At 36.9% G+C, this 14,882-nt stretch overlaps 1 protein-coding gene across 2 annotated transcripts in view; it reads right to left on the reverse strand.

Moving 5' to 3' along the window:
* Positions 1-6,189: 6,189 nt before the first annotated feature.
* Positions 6,190-14,882, reverse strand: part of TAF4B (TATA-box binding protein associated factor 4b) — a 116,518-nt gene continuing 107,825 nt past the window's right edge. The window contains exon 15 of one of the 2 annotated variants that reach the window (XM_030876449.2): positions 6,190-7,854. In XM_030876449.2, the coding sequence (XP_030732309.1) occupies positions 7,687-7,854 (168 nt within the window). In that variant the 3' untranslated portion in view covers positions 6,190-7,686. The remainder of the gene's footprint in view (positions 7,855-14,882) is intronic. The other variant, XM_060310361.1, reaches the window with a different exon arrangement.

Below are 14,882 nucleotides of genomic sequence, written 5' to 3' on the forward strand. Positions count from 1 at the left end.
TTTCCTCTTTCCCTCTCTCCACTTCCTCCCAGAGGAAACCTCTACTCCCCTTGTTGCTTTCCATGATGCCTGTTTGGTAGAGGAACATTGTTGACACACACTCAGGTATGACTGAATTCTTCTAGTGAAATAAGAAAATTTACAAAACAGTAAGAAAATCTGAGACTAAATCCCTCAAGGAAAAATTCAGTGTTGTTTTCCCAAAGATTTACAGGAAGATTCTACTAGGACCCCTGGCCTGGGACACAGTATAAATTGAATTAAGAATAATGAAACCGTGAGAATGGCAAGGGATAGATCAGTATGCTCCCATATGCAAATAAAGGGGGAACCTACAACTATGTGCTTATATGTATACAAACTATGTCTGTTAAGAGATATATGAAACTGGTAAAAGTGGGTGAATCTAGGGAGGGGAGCACAGGACCTCAGGAGGTCTGTGAGTAGAATTACTTTGGTATGCCCTGTTACGTGATTTGATTGTTCACAATATCTGTAATAGTTTCAATTAAAAATTTTAAAATAACGGCACAGCTTCATTACTGCTTCCAACCCTACAAGAAACTTAATAGGCAAAGCCAGGGACATAAGAATTACTCTGCTTAATGGCTCCACTATAGTATCATACTTTTCTCCTTCTAGCCTCCCATCCTCCAATCCTCAATGCAATACATTAGACTTTTGCATGAGCTTAGATTATTCTATTTAAAATAAGATACTAGGTTCATGCATTCAACTAGTGACTTTTATCAATACAATCTAGTACTGGAGGTGGGTGGGAGGTAGAACTATGCCTTTCATAATTGATACAGCCGTGACAACCACCGTTACTAACAAATATAGTGTTTACTACATGTGACACACTGTTCTAAGAATTCATTAAATTCTCACAACTACCTCACCGGTAGGTACTCTTATTTGCCGATGAGGAAACAAAGGCAGAGAGATTAAATAGTTTACCCAAGGTCACACAACTGGTAAGAGGCAAGACTGAGATGTTGACAAAATGTCAGCCAGGGCGACATTGCCTCAGTACCGCCTATAAGAGAACTTAGAAAGATATCAAACTGACCTTATTATTTGAAAGGAGAAGAGCTGCCATTAAAATTGCTCTCATCGTGTTTTACCAACAAAGTCAAAAGTCTTCAAGTGAGTTCCTTGGAAGTATTTTCTTCCCACAAATATTCAATGTGCAAAGTCTACACAAATTCTAAACATGTAACTGTTAACATTATCTGTTCCTCTCACCCAACCAGTCAGTGTCCAAGTACACAGTGCCCAACACTTCAGGTTTCTTGCATGCACAGCAGTCTCTCAAAGTTTCCCAAAGAAAATTATGGCAAATATATTCTACTTGGAACAATTTCTAACTGATGGAATAACTTCGGTAAAAACGTAATTGCACCAATGCCATACAGCTAAAATGCATGTGAAAATACCAAGAGGTTGTCAAAAAGTCAGAGAAAAAGAAGTTGATATCAGATGTAAACTGTGCCTAAATGTTAAAAAAAAAAAATTGTTTCAGGGCAGCAAGGCATATGAAAGTATCTGAAAATAACGCTAAAAACAACAAGGTAAAAACTGCTACTAGGTCATATATAAACATAGGATATATTATACTTTTATTTCCTGTAGAATCACTGAGGCTTGCTGAGGTTAAAGTGTCATAAACATTTAGTTGGTTCATTGTACAACTAGGTATAAAGTCCAACTTAATCCCCCTGAGATCTTGGTTTCTTATTTTTCTGAAGAATATGTCCTAATATTGCTTGTGGGTTTTTTGCTGCAACTATGACATTAACTAATATAAATGGTTTTAATTCTAAATAAACTTTTGCCAAAATTTTAATGAGACAAAATTTACCTCAAATCAGATTTCAAGAAATATAGGCTTTAACTCTTATTCAACAAAATTTTGGAAGTCCTAGCCACAGAATCAGAATAGAAAAAGAAATAACAGGAATCCAAACTGGAAAGGAAGAAGTAAAAGTATCACTTTTCTCAGATGACATGAAAATCCTAAAGATGCTACCAGAAAATTAGAGCTCATCAATGAATTCCATAAAGTTGCAGGATACACAATTAATATACAGAAATCTGTTGCATTTCTATACACTAACAATGAACTATCAGAAACAGAAATTAAGGAAACAATCCCATTTACCACTGCATCAAAAAGAATAAAATACCTAGGAATAAACCTATCTGAGGAGGTAAAAGACCTGTACTTGGAAATCTTTAAGACACTGATGAAAGAAACTGAAGACAACACCAACAGATGGAAAGATATACCATGTTCTTGGATTGGAAGAATTAATATTGTTAAAATGACCATACTACCCAAGGCATTGAATCTGCAGATTCAATGCAATCCCTATCAAAATACCAATGGCATTTTTCACAGAACTAGAGCAGGTAATTTTAAAATTTGTACGGAAACACAAAAAACCCCAAGTAGCCAAAACAATCTTGAGAAAGAATAACAGAGCTGGAGGAATCATGCTCCCTGACTTCAGACTATACTAAAAACCTGCAGTAATTAAAACAGTATGGTACTGGCACAAAAACGGACACTTAGATCAATGGAACAGGATAGAAATCCCAGAAATAAACCCAATGCTATGGTTAATTAATTCATGAAAAAGGAAGCAAGAATATACAATGGAGAAAAGATAGTCTCTTCAATAAATGGTGCTGGGAAAACTGGAGAGTTACTTGTAAAAGAATGAAATTAGAAATTCTCTAGCATCATATACAAAAATAAATTCAAAATGGATTAAAGACCTAAATGTAAGGCTGAATACATAGAGGAAACTCCTAGATGAAAACAGAGGCAGAACACCCTTTGACATAAATTGCAGCAATATTTTTTGGATCTGTTTCCTAAAGCAAAGGAAACAAAAGTAAAAATAAACAAATAGGACCTAATTAAACTTAAAACCTTTTACACAGCAAAGGAAACCACTGACAAAATGAAAAGACAACCTATTGAATGGGAGAAGATACTTGCAAATGATATGGCCAGTAAGGGGTTAATATCCAACATATATAAACAACTCATACAACTCAACATCAAAAAAAAAAAACTGATTAAAAAAAATGGGCAGAAGAACTGAACAGACATTTTTCTAAAGAGGAAATGCAGATGGCCAACAGGCATATGAAAAGATGCTCAACATCACTAGTTATCACGGAAATGCAAACCAAAACCACAATGAGATATCATTTTACACCTGTCAGAATGGCCATCATCCAAAAAACAAAACAAAGAAACAAAAACCCCACAAGTAACAAATGTTGGCGAGGATGTGGAGAAAAGGGACCCCTCGTACACTGTTGGTGGGAATGTATTGGGTTGGCCAAAAGGTTCATTTGGTTTTTCATAAGATGGCTCTAGTAGCACTTAGTTGTCTTTAACTTCATTCAAAACAATTTTGTTAGACTGTATGTGACAGCTGTCATATCAGTGCATTTAAAAAATGACATCAAAATTAGCGAATTTTTGTGTAGGCATTTTAATATTGAAGATGGAAGAAAAAAAGCAACATTTTCGGCATATTATGCTTTATTATTTCAAGAAAGGTAAAAATGCAACCGAAATGCAAAAAAATGATTTGTGCAGTATATGGAGAAGGTGCTGTGACTGATCAAACATGTCAAAAGTGGTTTGCGAAGTTTTGTGCTGGAGATTTCTCGCTGGATGATGCTCCATGGTTGGGCAGACCAGTTGACAGCGATCAAATCGAGATATTAACTGAGAACAATCAACATTACACCACGCGGGAGATAGTCGACACACTCAAAATATCCAAATCAAGCATTGAAAATCATTTGCACCAGCTTGGTTATGTTAATCGCTTTGATGTTTGGGTTCTATGTAAGTTAAGTGAAAAAAACCTCAACCGTATTTCTGCATGCAATTCTCTACTTAAACGTAGTGAAGACGTTCCATTTTTAAAACAAATTGCGACAGGTGATGAAAAGTGGATACTGTACAATAATGTGGAATGGAAGAGATTGAGGGGCAAGCGAAATGAACCACCAAACACACCAAAGGCCGGTCTTCATCCAAAGAAGGTGATGTCGTGAATATGGTGGAATTGGAAGGGAGTCCTCTATTATGAGCTCCTTCCGGAAAACCAAACGATTAATTCCGACAAGTACTGCTCCCAATTAGACCAACTGAAAGCAGCATTTGATGAAAAGCATCCAGAATTAGTCAAAAGAAAATGCATAATCTTCCATCAGGATAACGCAAGACCGCGTTTCTTTGATGACCAGGCAAGAAGTGTTACAGCTTATCTGGGAAGTTCTGATTCATCCGCCGTATTCACCAGACGTTGCACCTTCGGATTTCCATTTATTTAGGTCGTTACAGAATTCTCTTAATGGAAAAAATTTTAATTCCCTGGAAGACTGTAAAAAGCACCTGGAACAGTTCTTTGCTCAAAAAGATAAAAGGTTTGGGGAAGGTGGAATTTTGAACTTGCCTGAAAAATGGCAGAAGGTAGTGGAGCAAAAGGGTGAATATGTTGTTCAATAAAGTTCTTGGTGAAAATGAAAAATGTGTCTTTTATTTTTACTTAGAAACCGAAAGTACTCTTTGGCCAACCCAATAAATTGGTGCAGCCACTGTGGAAAAAAGTATAGAGGCTTCTCCAAACACTATAACTAGAACTACCATTTGACCCAGCAATTCCACTCCTGGGTATATATCCAAAAAAAACAAAAACACAAATTTTAAAAGATACATGCACCCCAATGTTCATAGCAGCATTATTTACAATTGTCAAGTATGGAAAAAACCTAAATTTCCATCAACAAATGAATGGATAAAGAAGATGTGGTACACACACACACACACACACACACACACACACACACACACCCCAGAATACCACTCAGCCATAAAAAAGAATGAAATTTTGCCATTTGCAGTAACATGGATGGACTTGGAGGGCATTGCGCTAAGTGAAATAAGTCAGACAAATACTTGTATTATATTACTTATATGTGGAATCTAAAAAATACAACAAACTAGTGAATAAAACAAAAAAGAAGCAGACTCATAGATATAGAGAACAAACTAGTGGTTACCAGTGGGGAGAGGGAAGGAGGGAGGGGCATTACAGGAGTAGGGAAAAAAGGGTTAGTATGGGATTATATGAAATCATGTGTGTGAAACTTTTGAAAATTGTAAAGCACTAAAGCGCTAGAGAATTTAAAGAATCTTTCATTCAATAAAAAGAAAAAGAAAAAGAAATATAGGCTTTACAAGAATGTTAAACTTTGCTTCTTTTAAGAGGAGAAGAATCTTACAGATATTCAGGAGGAAACAATTTAAAAGTTCCATCGGTCATATTAAAATTAAATGGATAAAATTGTGAATTTTATATGTAAAACATGCCTCAATAAAATTGCTTAAAAAACAGTAAATAGATGGAGAATTTCTGGCACTTTCCCCTTTTAGTGTTCATCACTTAAGATCAACATTGAAGGCAGAGTCTCACACTTCAGTGCTTAAAGGGATCAGGCAAGGGAAGGTGAACTTACGCTCCCACATCTGAAGTGGACAGCCACTGGTCGGCTCCAGCAGACTGTCACACAAACGGTACACCTAGTGACTCCAGATCTTCTAATTTTTCAAAAGAAGTGGAAATATAGATTTTTGTGAATTAAACTATTGGCAGCACCATGTGAGTTACAGAGATCACATTTAGAGATCAAATCGGCCCCAAGGCCATCATTTTGCAAACTGAGTGGAAGAATACCTTGGGTCCACTGTGTTTGTTCTTTTGTGTGTAAGATATACTTTAGGATTTTTAAACAAAGTTTAAAAATGTATATTAAGGATAAATTTTGAAAAAGAATACCTTTGTAAGAAAACCTTGATGGGCAAGAGAAGCTTTTGTAATGAATATGTGTAGCTTTCATTGTGAGTCAAATACCATGCAAGTTTACAACTATTTCAAAGAAAGTGATACAGGAACTTGGATCTGAAGTGAGCTTCTGGAACCCAAATGCTCACACTCCAAAGTAACAAACCCAGCCAAGAAAGATCTACTGCCCTGCCCCCAGCTTCAGGGGCCGACTTCCAGAGATATTTCCAAAGTCAGTGACTGAGCAAAGTTATTCTTATAATAAAATAATTATTTTAATGAAGTATTTGAAATAATTTTAAACATCTGATCAATAAGATTACACACAAATATGGGAGTGTGCTGCACTTTACCAAAAAATAAAGCTAAGCATTTAAATATACAAAAACAACTTTAGGTATAGATCTCTTATTAAAGGACTCTTTTAACATACACATAATTTATAGCATTTTTACATAATAACTCGCTGAAACAGAAAATGTGGCCAATTTGAAACTTACTACAGTATAGAATATGGCCATAACAGTCCCGATGGGAAGAACAGGATGAAGAATAACATACTTGAGGTTTTATTCCCCTGAATTCTTTTTCTAAGAAGCACAGCTTTCCCTTTTTTTCTTTTCTTTAGCCTTCTTTGGAGGATTTACGCATTCTTTCTGTATGTGATTCTAACTACAGCTATTATTTTTCACCAGCTACATACCACAAAAGTGGAATTAAAAAAAAAAAAAAGAGGGTTTGCGTTGCAAAATGTCAGCTTCCTCCTCGGACGAGTATATATAACATGCTTCTCATAATATATGTAGAGCCAAGATCTCAAAGAGTAAGATGCTGACCTTACCTTTTGAGTACAGAGTCCAAAATGGAATCCCATTGTTAAAAATTTCTAATCATCAATCACGATTTTTTTTAATGCAACAAGATGCTTAAAACTTAGGGTAACTAAAAGAGTTTATAAAACTATCCTTCTTGAGATTTAAAGCAGTACACAAAACAAAGAATAACTTCTTCCTTTTGAAATACTGTAATTTGAAAATGTTTGATACATTTTCCTTTTTGGTTGGGCTGTGATTTTTATCCTGTCAACAAAACATGTACTGGTTGGTTCGGAGTTCCAATTCGACCACTGACCCCTCTTAGGTGTATACAGCATATTTCCTGTTTTATGATTCCGTTTTCATTTCCCTCCATCGCTGGTGGTGAGGTGAACCAGGGAACAGCAACCTCAGGCACAAACTATCCCCATTTGTCAATGTTTTAACAACAATGGGACTCAGCCGACAAAAGCGACCACTGGCCTTACCCTGTGGCTTGTCACCTTCAACCACAGAAGGCAACTGTCATCACTTGCTAAGCAACTTCTGATTCCAGCCCAGAAAACCTAATGCTTTGAGTCAGGTTCCATGTAGGATGAAATACATAGTTTCCTGGTAAGCGGTGACCCTTCTTTTCTTCCCCCTGCATCTCAATGCAGGCTGTACTAGGGAAAGACGCCTTACCTATTAATAGTTTGGCAAATGAAGGAGAGAGTAACAAACAGAGCCTTGCTGTAATTAAACACGTAGGTAGGCATATGCCTACTTCTGTGTAAATAAACCGTACTTCACAACCTATTTTTAGAAGCTGATTCCTAGTCATTAAGAACCTAATGGAATACATAAGAGTTAATAAAAGTATATAACTGTAAACAATGGTCTTCCCTATCGGTGATTATTTTCCAGAAACCGAAAGCTCAGGACCATGTGACACCGCTCTTTATGTCTTCTTTGGCAGTAAGTAGCAAGGATCTGGATGGAGAGGGCCATGGTCACTTCAGAAGGGCCAGGTACAGAGCTCGGGAATACTTCATCTCCCTCTCCTGCTCCATACAGAAGATCAGGTCCCTGAGGCAGATTCTTGTGATTCTTGGACGAAGCAACTGTTTGGTGGCTGTCAGGCTGGATGTCCCAGAAGCAAAAAGGTTGTCTTTTAAACCCTATACAAAGTAAAGGGAGAAGCAAGTTTAAAATAAGCAATCTTTCATAAAGAGAGAACCTGTCAATTCAGCAAGAGCCTGCTAGCCTCTGGCCCCTGAGGTAGGTGCTGGAGGTAATAGCATGATGCAGCTTGTCCTCCAGCAGCCCAGGCTCTTGGGGGAGGCCCATGGCCAGCACACCTAGTTCATGGCCTCAGTCACTCTCTCTCACCTGGACCATGGCCACAGCCTTTTAACTGACTTCTCCACTTCAATCCGTTCTTTGCTGCACATCACAGGGCAGACTGTCCTCTTTAAAGGTCTTAGACAAAAGTTTCGGGAGTGATGACTGTGGTCATAATTCTGATTGTGGCGATGATTTCACAGGTGTGTATATATGTAAGAACCTGGCAGATTACACACTTTAAATGTGTGCGGTCTTTTGTTTGTCAATTATAAAAGTAAAAGTGAAAGCCTCACATGGTTCAGATCCCACCACTCCATGGTTCAAAAACCTTCAATGGTTCCCCTCTGTCCAGAGTAGCTACTTAAGCACTTATTATACTTTGAGAGCTACGTTAAGCACCTTCCACACATGATCTTTCTTTCATACAACACTGCAGCACGTTACATGGGTGCTGTCCTCATTTATCAAGTGAGGAAACTGAGCTTAGACAGGTTAAAGCAATCTGTTTAAGGTCACACAGCAACACTGAGCTGGGACTCAACTTTTAATTTGATCTAAAGAGAATGCTCGCCGCGTAGCACAGGGAGATCAGCTCGGTGCTTTGTGTCCACATAGAGGGGTGGGATAGGGAGGGTGGGAGGGAGACACAAGAGGGAGGAGATATGGGGATGTATGTATATGTATAGCTGATTCACTCTGTTATCCAGCAGAAACTAACACACCATTGTAAAGCAATTATACTCCAATAAAGATGTTAAAAAAAATAACAAAGTGAATGCTCTTAGCCTGTTCTATATTATACATCATATCAGGTACAAACTCATTACCTGGCTTCTCTTCAGCCTTACTTCCCATTGCAGAGATCAGCGAAAGGCCATTCCAGGCTAACCTACTCATCCTTTAAGACCCATTTCAAATGGGTCTACTTACCCTCCCCTTCCCCGTAAGAATTCTTACTGTGGTAATTATCTTACATCGTATTATAGTAATTTGTATACGCTACCACCACCAGCACATACCCACTAGATTGTAAGCTTTCTGAGGACAGGGACTATCATTTCTATACCTTCTATGGCTTAGCAAAGTATACAGAACAACACAGATTATCAGCAATATTTTCTCAATTGAATACACCAGTTTAAAACATAACAACTAACACGAGTTCTAAATGTCTTTCAAAACTGAATGAAACCCAATACTTCTGTATTAAGATATTAAGTTTCCTAAGTATCAATATGTCTATACACCATTTAAAAAAAAGATTTGGAAGAAGAAATAAAAATACAGAAAATTCAGATATAGAATAATTTGGCAAAAATGAATCCTTTATTCTTTTCTTTTTTTTTTTTAACTATACTTTGTTTCAAAAACATCTCAATTGAGTTGGCAACCCTCCTTTCCCTACCCAAAAGACTTCCTCTAACACAGGAAGCGAATCTTCTGGTTCCATTACTATCTTTTTATAACCTTCAAATTTTAATTACTCCCTCTACATTTCTGGTTTTCTCTTTTTTTTTTTTTTGCTTTGTTTTAGTTTGATGGAGGGTAAGGAAATCCCCTTTAAGGTCTCCAAAACCCTATGGTCAAAACAAGTGAACTTAATTCCATACATGTACACAGAATGACTGGGAGTTCTTACATTCGACTTTACCTCACAATCGAATAAAATGTCCTTCAAAGATACTACTCACTTTTGAAGGGATATGATATCACAATCCCACTTCTATACTCATTAGGTCAGACTCATTCAAAAGCATCCATGAAGCAAATTTTGGAAAGTCCATGTTTAAAAAAAAAGGACAAAAAGACTAACTTAGAGGTGGTGTAACACAGATATAATCTTAACTCTTGTAAATTATCACCATCAAAATATTCTCATAAGATTTTTACAAAATGGGCCCACCAACTCAGCTTTGGAACACTGGATAAAAGGACAAATTAGGAAGAAAGTTAATGTCCCAGGCACTGAGCAGCAATTTTGCTGTATACAGCAGTTATCTATTTAAAACTACAGTATATTTAACTAGAGGCATTTTTCTTAGCCAAAAATTAGATATATTATGCTAAAGCTGAATCTATATATGTTTATAGATCTTTCCTACCAAGTTTGCCAAAAATCACTCGTTTAGTGTTTTACATGAATATTTAAATTAAATGGCTAGTTGGACATACTATATCTTGGCAATTTAATTTCTACGTAAATATCCAGAAATATGTCATGTCTTTTGATAAAAAGACATGTATGAGAATGTTTAGCACTACTATTCATAATGGCCCTAAGCTAGAAACGATCCAAACGCCCATTAAGAGCAGAATAAACTGTGGACTATTCATACAAATGGAATACTACACAGCAGTAACAAACTGAGTAACATGGACAAATGTCACAAAATATTAAATGAAAGGATCCAGATGCAAAGGAATACATATGGTTTGATTCCATTTCTATAACGTTTAAAACAGGCAAAGCTATAGAAGTCAGGATAATGATTCCCCTTAAGGGAGAAGAGTGGTAACCAGAAGGGGATAGTAGAGGTTTTCTGGGATTCTGGTGATGTTCTCTTTCTCGACCTAAGTACTGTCTGCATAGGTGTGCTCTGCTGTGAAAATTCAGTGAGCTTACTCATGATTTGGGTACTTTTCTGCATTGATGTCCTACTTCAATAAAAAAAATTAAACTGCTACCAAAAAAGTCTTGTGTAGGTAGGAAATACAAAGGGAAATGAAGAGGGAAAAGAGAAAAGAAGATAAGGCAAAATTGTTAAATAGAAAAAAATTATGGAGAACGAACCATCTGGGTAAGGAACAAAGGGGTCACAGTTCATGTCTGTCATGTGACAAGCCTGAAGGATCCCAGGGAAAGAGCCACATCACAGCTGCCAGCACAGGGTTGAAAAGGAGGTCATTCCAACAGGATGCAGCAGAAGGCCTGAGGCAATGTTATAAATGAAACAACCCCCAAGGGACATTCAGTAATCCCACAGAAATGTCTTTTATAATTCACAACTTCACGAAGGTGACAGCATTCTCTTCCCCCAAATAGTGACTGGCTTGGAAAGTTAATCTTTGTTGAACTTAGATACAAATATATAGCATTTTTATTCCTATGCTTATGATTTGAAAAAATCCACAATCTGAATGTTCAGCTTCATACTGACCTGACCAGAATAATCAGCTATATCTCAATTATCCATGGTAAAGCGGGTGGTCGAACCTGCCTTCACCATCAGTTTTTATTTTCTTCCTCACCAAGTCCTTTGCCCAAAGTCACCTAGGGCTGATTTCTGGTTACACTATACTGTCAGTGCCAAAGAACACAAATGTAGTTAGGAGACCATTTGTAAGAAGAAAAAAAAAACCTGTTGGGACAATGTACTATTTGTTTCTGAAATAGAGGATTTTCCCAATCGACCTTCTACGTGAAGATATTCCTTAATCTGAATTCTTAACTTAGATGAATAGAGGGTAAAATAGAAGATGGAATTCAGTGAAGATGAAAGAAATAATTCACTTACTAAGTGTACAACAGATGTTTTCGGAAGCGTAACCGAACCTAAATGTAAACATTCTTCAACACTGCCAGGTCAATTAAGTTAGCCCTCAATTTGTTCAATTATATCACTAAACAAAGTTTCATATTTTTATAATGAAACTTCTGAGAAATGCTTTTGCTCTAATAAGGAAAACTTGAACACTGTCAGTTACCAATTTCAGAGCAATGACACCATTTTAAGAATGACACTAAGTAATTAAAAATAACCAATTATTCACATTTCCCACCAACTTAATAGAGCAGGTGCTGTGAGGTAAAACTTTTAGAAGTGTCTCTACTTCTTTTTCCATGTTTCCTTAAATTATGTTACTGCTATACTAACTAGTTCATGCTAGCCCATGTACTGATTCAATTCAAAAGTTACCTGGGTTACTAGGCGCCTACTATGGGCAAAGGAACTGTTCTGGCAGCATAAGATATACCGGGGGACTGAATGGTGGTGAATACACATTGTTTCCTCCATAAGGAAACTCAGACAAATTACTTAACTTCTCTGTGCCTCAGTTTCCTAATCTGCAAAATAGGGACAGTAACTGTAATTATCTCACAGGGCTGGCCTGAGGATTAAATGAGAACAATGCCTGGCATACAGTATACAGTCTATAAATGTCATTTGTCAGTTGGGAGGCATTGAAGGTTTATAAAAAGGAAACAGTATAATCCTAGTTCCAGATCTTTTTTTCCATCCCCTAGTTTAAATGCCCTATTCTCATAAGTCATAGCTAATTTAAATAATTTGTCCTGCCACACTAACCTTGTCCCTCCTAGAGAAATTTTTAAATTTTAGTTGAGCTTTGAATGTTTAAAGCTAAAAAGTAAACTAATGGGCATTACAGACACATGGCAAATGGATGAGGGATGTATCCTGGGACAGGAAGGTTTTCACAAGCTCCTCAGATCAAACAGTGGAGGACCAACCACACTTATCAGTACTGTCTGCAGGAGCTGATGTCCATTCCTTCCATTCTAGTCCCTGAATCATAAGACCAAGAAAACACAAACGTGTCCCTGAATCTTAACAGTCGACCAGGAACAAGAGTTGGGCATTTTAACCTCTAAAAGGCAAAGATCCTTTATATTTCTCAGACTCTCTACTTGATTTATTCTAACCCCATGTCACCATGGCAGCTCTTAAGGGATGACTCAAGTCTCAAACTTTAAGCAAAAATAAGAACTAGACATAGGGCACAGGGGGTGGAAAGAAAATCTGGCTCCAGAACAAAAATCAAACATCTTCTAAGTCTTGGTAGCAAAGATAAATAAAAGTGTCCTGGATGCCTGGCCTTAGTGTAATAATGTAATAAGATCACTGAAAATCTATGTTTGAAAGACCTGAGCTTCTAGGCCTCAAGGGCAGCACAGAGCAGAAAATACTGAGCTGTGAGACTGCCTGCCCTCTGCTGGTCAACAAGCAGAATTTATGAAGTAACACATCCCTCACCTCTATCACCTTCTTTTCATTCCTTTGAGTTATTTCAGAATACAGACAACCTTGCATATTAACTTCCACCCTAGAATTTTGTCACCTCTAAGTATCCGTTTTTCAACAGTCTTTATAGAAGTAATATGTCTAAATAGACTGATATGATGTATAATCGTGGGCTTTGAGTTCTAATTCTAGTTGTGTGATTATGAGAGTTGTGAAGACAATACTGGTTGTCCTATGCTAATGACCACTCGTGTCTTTATCTCCAAAAGAACACTTTCTTAAATTCTAGGACTCATTGTTCAATTTCCTAATAAAGTATGTATCCTAAATTCAACATGTTTCAAATCATTACTCCTGCCTTTCTCCTCTTCTCTTTCTCATTTAAAGGAATGGTAATACCATTCACCTCCAATGCCTAATCCAGAAAACTGGGTGTCATCCTCAACCCTTTCTTCTTCTAATCCCATCTATCACTTCTTATCAGTTCTAACCTCTTTAATAGTTTCCAAATCATCTACATCCTTCTACATTTTCACTTCCATTATCTTCTGCCTAAGATGACTTCATCAACCTTCTAAGAAACTATTTCCAGTATTAATATTCTTCACACTGCTGTGAGTATGATCTTTCTAAAATAAGTAATCTGATAATACCGTTTTCCTGTTTAAAATGCTCCAGTGGCTAAAAACCACCTCTAGGACCAAGTCCAAGTATTTAAGCATGACAAATACAGTCAACCATGAGCATACCAAAGCTTCTCCCCACATTCTCATCTCTCATTCCTTTCTTCCTATCTCAAACTATTGATCATGCCACAGAATGTTTTTTCCTCTTTGTTCCAGACAGTTAATTCTCTCCTCCTGGAACTCCTTCTCCAATCTCTCTGTCCTATCCTTACATCACATCACTCGACTAAGTCCTTTAAGACTCAACTCAGGTAACCTGTTTCCCCAATGCTACAAACACAGACTCACCCCAGGTCTAGATTAGGTCCAACTCCTGTGTATTTTAGCTGTACTCTCTACTTTACCGTCACATGTATTCAGTGCAATGCAACAACCTCTTTCTCACTCACTGGAAAGGAAGGATTTTGTACCTGTGAATATTTTATATATATGGCACTTAGCTGGTATCCAATCAACGTTTGTAGTACAATTATGCATCAAGTGTCACCCAATATCATCAGTTATATGAATGACCAAATAGTGAAAATGAGCCATATTATGGGCTTTGGACATTTTAAATCAAGATCCTGCTGTCATTCTTAGCTTTAAGCCAAATTAATTTGGGAGAAAAGCTGAAAGGTAATATCCTTTGATGACTTGTTCCTCAGCATTACTCATCCCCACCAAGCTGCCACCAGATGGGATTTGCTCAAAAGGCTATTTTCTGCCACTTTCTCCAAACAGTGGGTAAGTGCTTCAACCCACCAAGTAACACAACACACAAGAACAGCAAATAACCAAATAAATGTCAATTCTGAAAAGCAGTAACTTACTGCAAGTTGAAAAGCCTGTGTCAGCAGGACTTTCCTCTTTATACTCTCGTAATTTTCTTTACCTTTAATTAAGACACAAAGTCCTTTGAAAACTCAAGTAACCTATGTTCAGAACTAAGTTTTATCTATTATTTTATGCTAACTTCTTTAAAGGACTGCCAGTTAAAGATTTTTCTTTCAGAGCCAACTTTAATTTTATCCTTGAAGGATTGTAAATGTTAAAAAAAACTACAACATCAGTAAGGATTGCTGTGCCTCACAACTAAAGGTAGATTTACCAATATATTTAAATGTATTAATAGTAGCTTTAGGTTTATTTAATTAAAACTCTGGTAATTCTGGAGTTGATGAATTGCATATAGACAGATGGAAAATGATACTA

The sequence above is a fragment of the Globicephala melas genome, chromosome 13 (genome assembly GCF_963455315.2).
Source record: "Globicephala melas chromosome 13, mGloMel1.2, whole genome shotgun sequence".
Lineage (NCBI taxonomy): Eukaryota > Metazoa > Chordata > Mammalia > Artiodactyla > Delphinidae > Globicephala > Globicephala melas.